At 36.6% G+C, this 12317-nt stretch overlaps 2 protein-coding genes across 2 annotated transcripts; one reads left to right on the top strand and one right to left on the bottom strand.

Annotated features, from left to right (window-relative positions):
• The first annotated feature begins 39 nt into the window (after window positions 1-39).
• On the top strand, window positions 40-5972 carry LOC121749334 (ATP phosphoribosyltransferase 2, chloroplastic-like). Its single transcript, XM_042143913.1, has 11 exons — window positions 40-425; window positions 536-595; window positions 2549-2662; window positions 2902-2967; window positions 3059-3166; window positions 3282-3365; window positions 4684-4785; window positions 4859-4972; window positions 5046-5126; window positions 5220-5339; window positions 5653-5972. Exons 1-11 carry the CDS (start codon window positions 192-194, stop codon window positions 5746-5748), a joined length of 1179 nt encoding a protein of 392 aa, XP_041999847.1. The 5' UTR covers window positions 40-191; the 3' UTR covers window positions 5749-5972.
• Window positions 5973-6352: 380 nt separating this feature from the next.
• LOC121749346 (nifU-like protein 2, chloroplastic) lies at window positions 6353-10261 on the bottom strand. The gene is made up of 4 exons (XM_042143923.1): window positions 10026-10261; window positions 9809-9917; window positions 8927-9237; window positions 6353-6734 (listed from the first exon to the last, which is right to left on the bottom strand). The coding sequence occupies exons 1-4, from the start codon at window positions 10164-10166 to the stop codon at window positions 6543-6545; spliced, it is 753 nt and encodes a 250-aa protein (XP_041999857.1). The 5' UTR covers window positions 10167-10261; the 3' UTR covers window positions 6353-6542.
• Between the last annotated feature and the right edge of the window lie 2056 nt (window positions 10262-12317).

The following is a 12317-nucleotide window of genomic DNA, read 5'->3' as shown; positions in this document are numbered from 1 at the left end:
AAATTAATTTATCGAGATTCTAATCGTACGCCTCCCCGCACCCAATAATCATCTCTGCTGCGGCGGCCATTGATCTCTCCTCTCTCTCACTAACTCACTCACTAACACGCACACACTGAGACACAACTCTTACCCTCAAACAAAATCTGCTGTAAAACGCTGTGAGGATTTAGAGAGAGGATAACCGGAAAATGTCTGTGGGGCGGATGATTTTCCTGCAGTGCCCATCGATTCCGCATTTCCCTAATTCATCCTCTTCGCCCAACCCCGTCGCAGTGAAATTCACCGTCTCATGCTGCTCGCTCGCGTCGCCGGCGGCCGTGGTTAATGGGAACCTGGAGAAGAGGTCTCACGACAGAAATGAAGTCCGCCTCGGCCTGCCGAGTAAAGGCCGAATGGCTACCGACACTCTCGACCTTCTCAAGGTAATGACAACAATCACACACATAAATTCAATTACTACTGTAGTGCTGTGTATTTCATGTGATGATTTTGATTGCGTTTTATCCTTTTGTTTGTGTTGTTGGGCGTGAAGGATTGTCAATTGTCGGTGAGGCAGGTTAATCCGCGGCAGTATGTGGCAGAAATTCCTCAGGTGCGATTACTTTCTTTGTCGGATATTTTGATTAACCTGTTTGGGAATTTATGCAAGCATTTTACTCTGCTAGTCACTCTTAACCTCATGTCTCTCTGTTTGTTTTGTTTCTGTGGTAGACTTATAGCAATGTTTCGTTCAGTTTGTATGGAGTAGTTGCTAACTAAAATTCATGTTTGAATCAATACCTGTGGGACCTTATGTTTACCTTTTGTAAGCTACATATTTGTAGAGCACGTTCCTTTCATATGAATATCACATCTGACAATGTTTTTCTGGAGGGGGGTGGTGGACATTGAGGCAATATGATCCTCATTATCCTTGGTTTGAGGTTCAAGTAGGTTACCGGTAGAAGGTCTGATTGTTGGTAAAGACAGGTCTCAAAGTAACTATTTGCAATTGGGAATGGATAATAGTGTGATTGGGCATTAATGTGGAGGAAAACAACCTCAGAAATTCGATAAACATGATGGTTGTGCAGCGGGTGATAATTAGGGGTTTTGTTGGAAGGTAATCATTGGATGATTTACCTAACTTTGAGTATGTTTTACATAAAGCTAGCTGGGCCGAGAAGGCCTACTTGTCAGAGATGGTGCAATCTGTCCAGATGACGCTAATGCAAACTGTCTTAAGCTTTTAACCAATTGTTTATCTCTTTCATTAGTTTGGCTGTCAAAAGGAGTAGCAAGGTTGATGGAAAGTAAGAATAAGATTTTGATGGAAAAATCATTCTCAACATGTCTTTTAATAAGTGGTTGCATGACCTAAAGAATTGGGTAACAGTGTATTGCAAATATATTTCAAAAGATGACGCTGTATTGGGAAATAGTGGTGGTAATTCCAAAAGAATAAAATACTTCTATGTGGTGTAGGGTTATTGAAAGCAAATATGTGGCAAAAAATGGGATGAATACATTGTTGGTAGCACTAATCCTCAAAATCCATGGAAGATCAATCGCAATTTATATAATGATTTCATCATTCAATAAGGGGCCGTTCTAGAGGTGCTAGGCGACTAACGAATTGTTATCTGCACTATATCCCCATTATATCACATCTCTTTCTCACCAGTCACCACAAAATCCTATTGAATTCTTTGTCTCCCTTTGTGCTCTTTTTTAAGTCAATTGAAGGAGTTGAAGTCATAAATTCAGGATGATATTGGGTGAAGGGCCTTGGATCAATATTGAAAGTTCTATTGCACAATGTTTCATATAAATATCTTATCCCCTTTCCCTACTTTTTTTTGGGGATTACCAATCCCTTTGTAATGACTCAACTCCTTTTTTTATTGCTATATTTTTTTTCTTATCAGGATTACAACTATACTCTTATCTTTCTCAAATTTTATAAGTAAAACCTGAACATGACACAACCCATAATTTTGGTCCTCGTACTAGTATTCTCAAAATGTTGCTTAGCAAATTTCTCTTTCTCATCGCTAGCTTACTGGGGTGGTCAAGCCTACATTGACCTTAACTTCTATAGGTTTTAAGAGCCTGTAATGTCTTAGATCTATTGTTTTGAAATATGAAACCTTTGCATGACATATTAATCATAATATGCATATGTATGTCGAATATATGTGCTTGCAAAACTATGGAGAGCTTGTGCATTAGGACTGTACACTCATATTAAGTCCTACTATCTCAACATGTAGTGTAGAAATGATACTCCATATATTAGTATTTCTCACAATTGAACCAATGTAGTCTCTCATCTGATGGGTGGACTTTCTCTTGTTGGAGAAAGGTAGTCAATCATGCCATATATTTCTTGTCAAGTGTACTAACTCAAGACCTGATGTGTCAATGTATTGTTGACTTAAAACAATAACCTCTAAAGAGTCTATATTTGTTTATACATCCTAGCATTTGTTTATATGAAAATTCTCACTCTTCACACATATGTATCGTTTATAGTGTAACTAAGTTTGGCTACTTTATATTACAGATTTCAAATTTGGAAGTTTGGTTTCAACGCCCTAAAGATGTTGTGAGGAAATTGGTATCTGGAGATTTGGACCTTGGAATTGTAGGCTTGGACACTGTCTTGGAATTTGGACAGGTAAGTTATGGTGTCGTCCTCTGGTTTTCTTAATAATGTGCTCATTAAGTATAAGGCCCTACAGTCTTCCTTGCTCAAGCTTGCTTGATTTATCCTTTATCTGATACTAGTATATGCATGAAGTAAAACTTAGCCTCATTGATGGGCATTTCTCTAATTATCTTAATGCGCGTTTCTTGATTTGGATTGGCAACTTGTTGTACCTTGGATTTGATAATCAACATTTGCATACTTTTCAGGGAAATGAAGATCTCATTCTTGTCCATGACTCTCTAGACTACGGAGATTGCCGTTTATCTCTAGCAGTAAGTAAATGGCTTATTGTTGTGCTACCAATGTGCAAACTCCTGTTATTTAAGCTCTCATACCATGGAAAATATCCCTTTTCTGTGTTAGATTCCCAAGTACGGCATATTTGAGAATATAAATTCGTTGAAAGAGTTAGCTGAGATGCCACAGTGGACACCTGAAAGACCTCTAAGAATTGCCACTGGCTTCACATATGTATGGTTTATATGAAAATTCTCATTCTTTATCTTTCTTTTTTCCCTTTCCTTTTTCTATTTATGATTTTCTTTCAGTACAGAAGATTATGCTTAACCAAGAATTTTGCATGCAGTTGGGTCCTAAGTTCATGAAAGATAATGGTCTCAGTCATGTAACATTCTCAACTGCTGATGGTGCTTTGGAAGCAGCTCCTGCTGTAAGTAATAAACTTTGTTTGTGATAGTGTATGATGATGCTACTTCATATTTGTTGGTTTCTTTCCACATTCCTTTTCCACGTTTCTAATTTGCTTATGGTTTTGCTATTCTTTCCCTTTTCTATTTTAAATATGCATATATGCATGCATATATTCTCTCTGCTTCCTATATGGACCAGAGGTTACAGAGTGCTTAGTGAAATGTATATGAAAACAAGTAGTAATACTTGATTTTCCAGAAGTCCAATCCATATTAGTGATTCTGCAATCTGCAGCAACACACATTGTTTGTCACGTGAACCTAAAACCTCTAAGATCATGTAGTCTCATGAGGCTCATTTGTTTTTCTTTTGCTCAAAGTTGAACTCTAGAGGGGCGTGGGGTTAGTGATTGAAGCCTGCCTCATGGATATACTTTAGTTATAATTAAATGGGTTGGATCTACTCAATTTTGTTTTATTGCTAGAAGTTTGAAATAGTATTTTCATGGAATACAGTTTCTTGTCAAATTTAATTGTAAGATTTAAGCAAAAGGAAAGCAGATATAACCCAATAGCTACTGTACTCATCAGAAAAAGCCTTGTAGTTTTTCTCTGTCCTTAAAAGTTGTCTTTATAAGTGAAAAACAGCCCTTTTAGTTTCCATCAGCACAACTGCACAACTAATGCAGCAACTGACTTTTGTTGTTTATTTACAGCACGGGCTGTTTACTTAGCACCAGTACGTTATGTTTGAGTTGGCATTGTTATCTTTCTCATGATTCAAGCTGCAGCAGGATACCATAATATGGTGTTTTTTGAATTTATAATTAGCACAATGATCATCTTAAAGTGTATGTTGATTTCCGAGAATGCTGCATTCCCTACATTTAAATCAACCGTCAGAGAATTGGGGTAGAGACAAACCCTAATTAAGTTTCATTATGTTCTAAAGTGATATGGTAAGCACATGAAGAATCTCAGAATTCACAGTTTTCTTACTAGGTGGACCTTAGGAATATATTTGAGCAACCTCGAACATTACTTGCCCATTTCTTAAAATCATAATCATAAGTTTATATGCACCAATCGCACATAGTTTGTTAGTGAAAGCATTCACTTAATCATTGCGATGTCTGCTGAATAGTTGATCTTTGTTAGCGGTTTGTATTATTATGAGTTGATTATTCCTTGTTGTGCCTCTGTGAGCTGTATTAAACTACTTATGTTTAAATTGCTTCTATATATGTCCTGTATTGTGTCTATGGATTTTTAGTGCAGCATCACAATGCTTTCAACCAATAAATACTGATTGCTTTTCTCCCTTTCACCCCCTACAAGATGGGGATAGCTGATGCCATTGTGGACCTTGTGAGTAGTGGAACCACATTGAGAGAAAATAATCTGAAAGAAATTCAAGGTGGAGTCATCGTGGAAAGTCAGGTAAGGTGGACTCATCCTGGATGCCAGTGTTGCTGTTCACACTATCTCCTTTGACCTTGGTTTATCATTTCAGGCTGTACTTGTCGCCAGCAGAAAGTCATTGATTCAGCGAAAAGGTGTGCTAGATATAACTCACGAAATGCTGGAAAGACTGGAAGCACATTTAAAAGCTGTTGGTCAGTTCACGGTACGAGTTGTTTCTTTCTTGATGTTGACTTATTTGTTGCATTGTAGTCTTTTATTTACGGTTCCCATGACAGGTAACCGCCAACATGCGTGGAAGCAGTGCAGAGGAAGTGGCTGAGCGAGTTTTAAGCCAACCATCATTATCTGGGCTGGAGGTCCGGCTTGCTTGTCCTATGCACACATAATGCAATAACACATTTTATCTGTATGAAAGCATCTTACTTGGTTTCATGCCATTTTGTATACAGGGACCTACTATTAGCCCAGTTTTCTGCAAGCGTGATGGGAAGGTAGCTGCTGATTATTATGCTATAGTTATTTGTGTGCCAAAGAAAGCTCTGTACAAATCTGTTCAGCAGCTGAGGATGGTGAGCAACAATCTTTAATCCTATTTCTATCAACCTATACTCGTGCATGTATTAGTTGTCGGCAAGGTTTGCTCTTGGTTTCTGTCGAACATCGTACCGTCTTTCTTCTGGATGAGATAATATCTTGCCACCAACACCACACCCTATTCTTATGACTTCTAAAACCTGCATCAAATGATGTCTTGTTTGCATGATGATCTGTACTACCAGCTCAGCGATATGTGTTGTTTACCTGCTCGATGCCATATGTTGATACTGGATAGTCTCCAATCCGTTTGATGAATTTCCAACTTGAACACATTCTCTTGTGCAGATTGGAGGTAGTGGAGTTCTTATTTCACCTTTGACCTACATCTTCGATGAGGAAACCCCAAGATGGCGTCACCTTCTTTCAGTCTTGGGGCTCTAGTTATATGACCTATCAACATTGCTTGGTGAAGTTGATTCGAAATAATTGTTTCCAACGGATTCTGTTATTTAATTTTATTTATAGAATTAGTTAAATCATCTCTTGTTGTATCAAAACTGTTGCCTGATCACTGTATTATCCGTGCTTTTAAAGAGACTTCAGGTGCATTGTTGCTCCATGTAATTTTACCTCGGTAGAAAACCGTCTGAAAAACATTTTCATCATCACTTTCTTTTTTCTGTTTCTTGTGAAAGGATGAATATGTCCTTTTTTGTTACCATCTGATTTGGAAACAACGTTATTTCTGTGGATGTGTGTGTCGAGAATATATGGTAATTCAGATTGTATCTGTAATTTGCATATGCTGTATTGTATGCTCAATGAAATATGAGATGAAAGACAAGGATACACTATATATATGTAAATGAGAGAGAATCGAATGCGAATGACAATTATTTCCTCATTTGGGGAATAATACACTGTTGGGTCGTTTCAATATACAGTATACACTATCAACCTCCATAGCGATGCTGAGAAGCATATTATTTTTTTTAACAGATTTCACGTTGAAGAGAAAGGGAAGAGATTGCTGCAGCCTTATGCATAATACAAACCAGCACAAATTTCTTAATGGCACAATGTAAACAACAGTCAGTGACATATGTAGATACACCATGCAGTTTTTAAATTGTTTTGCATATTTAAATATCACTCATTGCACGGTATCATGGTACCTAGTTGCCTTCTTCTCTATATTTTGGGCATCAGAGACATGATTGCCATTTGAGATGTATCTACGACAGAAGCTGAACCGCTGCAATGGATGGAATCTTTTCTCGAAGTTTCTGGGTTACAGCAACCCGAACAGTCATTACACCAGCTGCAGGACCTGATATTCGCACTTTGACTATTGGTTCCTCAATTTCTACTAGTTCCAAATCCCCACCAGCAGCTCCAATGAGGTAAGGTCTTATTTCTTCAAGCACCTAAAGGAGAAGTTACCAACATTAGTCCTTTATCCAATTGGAATAAAATGGTGACAATAATGTTTAAAATACATATATGAGCATTGATGACATTCTAGATGGCAAAATCCAAAACTCTTGGTGCGAAAAAAATGATATTCTTAATGGCATAATCCAAAACTCTTGGTGCGAAAAAATGATATTCTTCGTATTTTGGTGCTACTAGAAGTAAACCAAGAAATGAATCTTGTAGTCAAGGAATAAGACCTCATTAACCTCTTCCTCAACTTCTTGGAACAAGTTTGCCCACTTCTAGAGGTATAACTATAACACATCCTAGAGAAAGATCATCCATGTTTCAAAATTTTGGATATATTGGCATTCCGTCGCCCAGGATTTACAGGACGATATCCACCTTCTAAAATTCTAGCACATAACAATTAACAATCAAGCAATATATATCGAAACCCAATACCGATCCCAATCATGTGATCTCCATGCCACTTAGCTCAGTGGCAGCAGAAAATTATCTTAAATCATCAGTTAAACCCCACAAAGAAGTAATAGAACTTTTTCGGACTGCAATATATAGAATGACTTCTTATTTCCTCAGCCACAAATATAATTATTTGAAATATTCGCCTCTGTGCTGGAGACTAGTTGATCCGGATGGTACAGGCCAAAACCAATTCATACAATATAAAAATAGTTTTTAGCTCAAACCTCACATCTTATTTTTGTAGCTGGGGATTATGTTGGAGCTGTCAGGCAGAACTAAACTTCTAGAAGTTTAAATTGTGATGGCAAGTTGGAAACGGGACACTGTTATGAAGTGATATATTGATTGTTAGGATTTTCTTATAACTAAGACCACTCATAGTACAGTGTCTCTAACACCTCCTGCTGGTTGGAATGCTTGAAGTAATCCACAACACAAGCAGTTTCCATTCTGGAATTTGTCCAATCACACCATGGGCTACATCCTGCACTGTCCTCATTTCTTTTCATTGTTTAACAGGATACTTGGTGTCAAACTTCAAAGTGTTTTTTTCTTCTCTGATAGAAGGCTTAAGCTCTCCAGCATTCTATTTTCTAGTGGTTTCATGTCCGACTGAAACAAGTCTTTTCAGTAGGGATAGTGTTGTGTAGGTGGTATAGGGCTCTTTCATACAGAAATATTGTAAGAAGAGTGATTGACCGAGGCCAATTTGGCAACTTGATATGGTCAATCTAAATCATTTGGTGCTCAAAATACCATGTTGGTGCAGGAGCTAATTCCATGAGTCAAAGCTATTGGTTGAGAATGAAGAAGATGCATTCTTAGAAGTATAGAGGTAGTAACAAGGGTGGAACAGCAAGTAGGAACCAAAAATGTAATTTTATGAAATTAGCGCATTTATTTTCAGCAGTTTGTTGTTTGACGAAAACTCTCACTTTAACTGGTATTTCATAAAAATAAAATAAGAAAAATATAGATGAAGAATTTTAGGGCTCAAGTCTATGCGGCAGATAAAGCAGGCTGATTTATATGCTTCAAGAGCAAGGGACCGAGCAGAAAGCTATGGTGTTTGCTAATGATGAGTAACAGTCAGATATGAAGTAAAAAAGTTAAGGCTGGAGACGATAAACTCATTCTGATATAATAATAGCCATTTGAGGTAGGAGCTTTATAAAGAAAAATGTATGTTGTAAATACATTGCTTAGTTCCTTTTAAAAGGAAGATATGGTTAATAAGGTTTTTAAAGATGTGTATATTTAGTTAAAAGGACCGGGGATATGGAAATATGAAGAGTGTAAAATAAACGATAGAGAATGGCAAAGGACAGATGACAAGTCGAGGAGCCACTCTGCAAACAATTAGGGCATTGAAATGAATTCCTCTGAAGTTTCACCTTCTAACCGTTCAAGGGAAAACTTAAATGGTACTCCATAATTTTAACAGAGATCACTGCATGTCAATTTAAGAATTTATAGTCTACAAGAGCCACTGAAACCAATATGAAGCTCAAAACATAAGGCTAGCAGTTATCCAAAATAAGACTCAGCTCATGACTCAAAACATATTTCAAAATATAAATATCACTCAGTCAACCTTGATAAGCCACATATACTATTATCACTTTCAATGAGCTAAAACTTAGTTTACAGAGAGTACTACTACTTTTAGCAAAATAAAAGGACAGAGAATAATAAATGTTAAAAAAGTATTTACCTTCTCTATGTTCTCTTCATTCAGCTCTAGCCCTGTTTCTTCATCTGGTATTGATTCCACTGCAATAACTTCAGGAATCTTTTCCATTAAACGCCGCTCAATGCCCATTTTCATTGTCACTACGGAACTAGGACACGATCCACATGCTCCTTGTAATTTTAGTTTGACTACATTTCCATCAATTTCATGCAATGCAACATTGCCCCCATCCGAAATAAGATAGGGTCGGATCTCATCCAATACACTCTCAACATTTTCTGCTGTCAAAGGCAATTTCACAGCCGAATCAGGAGTGGCAACAGCCTTTATTCCTGCACAGACATTGCAAAGATATATACATTAGTACCGCTACAGTATATTTAGGAAATGAAGACAGAATTATTCAAACATGGCCACAACCAAAAAAATTATAGTTCATGCCAGAACATATTAAAGGAATTATCATATCACACCAGTAAATAGCCAACTATCTAAATAAACAATATCTTTCTTACATTATGATGACATAACAGATAACAAAACACACACAAACAGACAGCACAAACACCACAATTATTCTCAGTTGAATGGTTGTGATTTTGACAAAACATTGCAAGTTCTCCCTTCTCATTATATTTTCATACTAATAAATTACAAACTGAAGGTCAACAAAACCTTCATTTGTTTGGAGTTTAAAGACGTCATTAGTAATTTTATCATCTCGATAATTACATAAAACAATTTGGTACTAGATTTCATGTAAACTCATCCTGCAATAAACTAGAGGACATAGCTCAATCAGTTCATCATATGCGGCCAATTATCAAAATTCACAAAAAAAAGTCATTTTACCAAACGCGGCTTTCACACAAATCAAACAACATATACGAACCCTAGGCTTACCTGGACAACAAGTTGAGCGTGAGCTACGCCGAAGCTGATATGATGAGGACGGAAACACCCAATTGATTGTACCGAAAACCGAAATCCGAGTGCCGAATAAGCTCGAGACCTGCAGAAAAGCCACGATATGATCATAATCCCCAATAGCAACAATAAAAGCGCAGCTTCATAACCAAAATATATATATAATCGAAGAGAGTGGAAAGAATAATTGAACCTTAGGAGAAAGAGGAGAGCGTGAGAGGGCAGGGGCAGAGGCGGAGGAGGAAGAAGAACAGGAGGAATCTAGGGTTTTGTGGAGCCTGCAGTTGTAAGCAAAGGGGGCGGAGGGAGACGTAACTGCCATGGCCGCATGCATCGGAATCGATGGGTTCGGAGAGTTGCAAAAGCCAAACGGGGAATAATTTCTGGTTACGCTCTCTGCACCTTATTTGATTCTATTTAGGCATCTTTTTTTTACAAGTAATGACATTAAAAATTTAATACTCCTCATTTTCTAATTTGCCTAATACCAAGTTTGCAATAAACCTTGCTTAAGATAATAGTCAGTTGATTTTTACAAAATAATAGCTAGTCATGTCCACGAAAAATAATTTTATACTAGTAAATAATACTATAAAATAATTAAATTCAGAATCACATTTACCTTGGGCATTTCCACATGTTTTAATTTTCATTTTTCCAATTCACAACCTTCCTTATTTTTACTATCAAATAATATTAATAATTAAATAAAAAAAGTACTATTAATTGATTTGATTTCTAGGATAATATCCAACTTTTGGTTGCTAATGTATGCATCTAGTACTTACTGTATAATTTTATTTTAGAACACTCTTAATCAAAAAATTCTACAATGTCATAGATAGATCTTTAGTGGTGGAGTGTTCTTCATTTGAACATTTCCATCCAAGAACATCGCAGATGATCAGAAGTACGTGGAATATATATATATATATATATAGAGAGAGAGGTGTGATCAAATACAAAGCCCCTATCTATAATACAAACTACAAACTTTAATTCTACACACTCCTTGTAAGTAATCAACGGTTAGCAATGAGATTCATATGTCAATGTCAATGTCAATGTCAACGCCTAATACAAATTCTGTCACTGGGGGGAATGTCAATTCCTAATACAAATTCTGTCACTGGGGGAATGTCAATGTCAACGCCTAATACAAATTCTGTCACTGGGGGGAATGTCAACAATGTCAACGCCTAAAGTTTGTATAGTTTGTATTATAGAGGGTTTGTAGATTATCATGACCCTATATATATATATATATATAGGGTTGAACAAATGCCAAACGGAGGTCGTTAGATCTTTTAATCCAATGGTGTTGATTTGCACAACAACTTCCCATTACAACCAAAACTATTATTAATGGGTGAATGCAGATAAGTGAAAAAATAAAGCATGCATGGACTCTTCTTCGTTTCATTCATTCTTCCATCAACATGTGAGTTTTTTCACATGTTGAGTCCGGAATGTCGTGAAAACATAGTCTAATATGTATGATTTTTAATCTTGACCGTCATTTTTTCTCATCCAATGAATAAAATATGTAGAGTTCTAGGTTCTACACTTAAGAATGGTATACACAAATGTGTTTGTTATGGTAACTTCCTTGATTTTCTCTTCCAAGATCTCAGCGGTTTCTGTCAATGATTACACGATGCAATCTGTCGTTTCTCCCTTAAATTCCAGCGTTTGTTTTCCATTGAACACATTAAGGTCCTAAATTCTTTTCTGCTTTTCATAATCGAAGAAAACTGTTTGGATATTTAGTTTCTAACAATACCGATTGCTGGGAGGCCTCAGGCATCGGTTGCGATTTACTGAACAGTGGAAGAAGGTATTTAATTTTTTGCGTGCAATGATTTTCAATGCTAGTTGTTTACAGAAATCTCGATTTGCTTGAGTAATCCTTCGTATTTTATGTTTTGTTTTGTTACACATTTACGTGAGTAATATATTCCTGCACGTTTCTTGTTTTTCCCCAAGGGTTTACCAATCATTGGGGCTAGGGTGTAGTAAGTAGTAAGTCCACGAGTTTCGTCCATTCATCTAGGGTTTACATATTAAAGCCGCAAGATTGTAGTTTTTTACGGATATGCATAATATTCATATGTGATTGTGTAATGGTTTTTTTATATGTAATAATGGACGATTTGTGATATGTAATGTAATTGTTTGTTGCCAAGTTTAATTTAGGCGGCAGAGATTGATTGTTCGCCGCACGTTTCATGTATTCCCCAAGGGTTTAGCAATCATTGGGGCTAGGGTGTAGTATGTATTAAGTAACAAAACCGTCGTCAAAGTCCACGAGTTTCAGTCATTCATCTAGGGTTTAGAAATCATATCGGCTAGGTAGTAGTTTTTAACTGATACACATAATGTACATATATTATTATGTAATGGTTGTTTTAGTTTCTGTAATGGACGATTTGTGATCTGTAATGTAAATGTTTGCTGACCATTTTAATTTAAGTTTGGCCGTGTT

This window comes from Salvia splendens, chromosome 1 (genome assembly GCF_004379255.2).
Source record: "Salvia splendens isolate huo1 chromosome 1, SspV2, whole genome shotgun sequence".
NCBI classification, from domain to species: Eukaryota; Viridiplantae; Streptophyta; class Magnoliopsida; order Lamiales; family Lamiaceae; genus Salvia; species Salvia splendens.
This window is presented reverse-complemented; position numbering and strand designations above follow the sequence as displayed.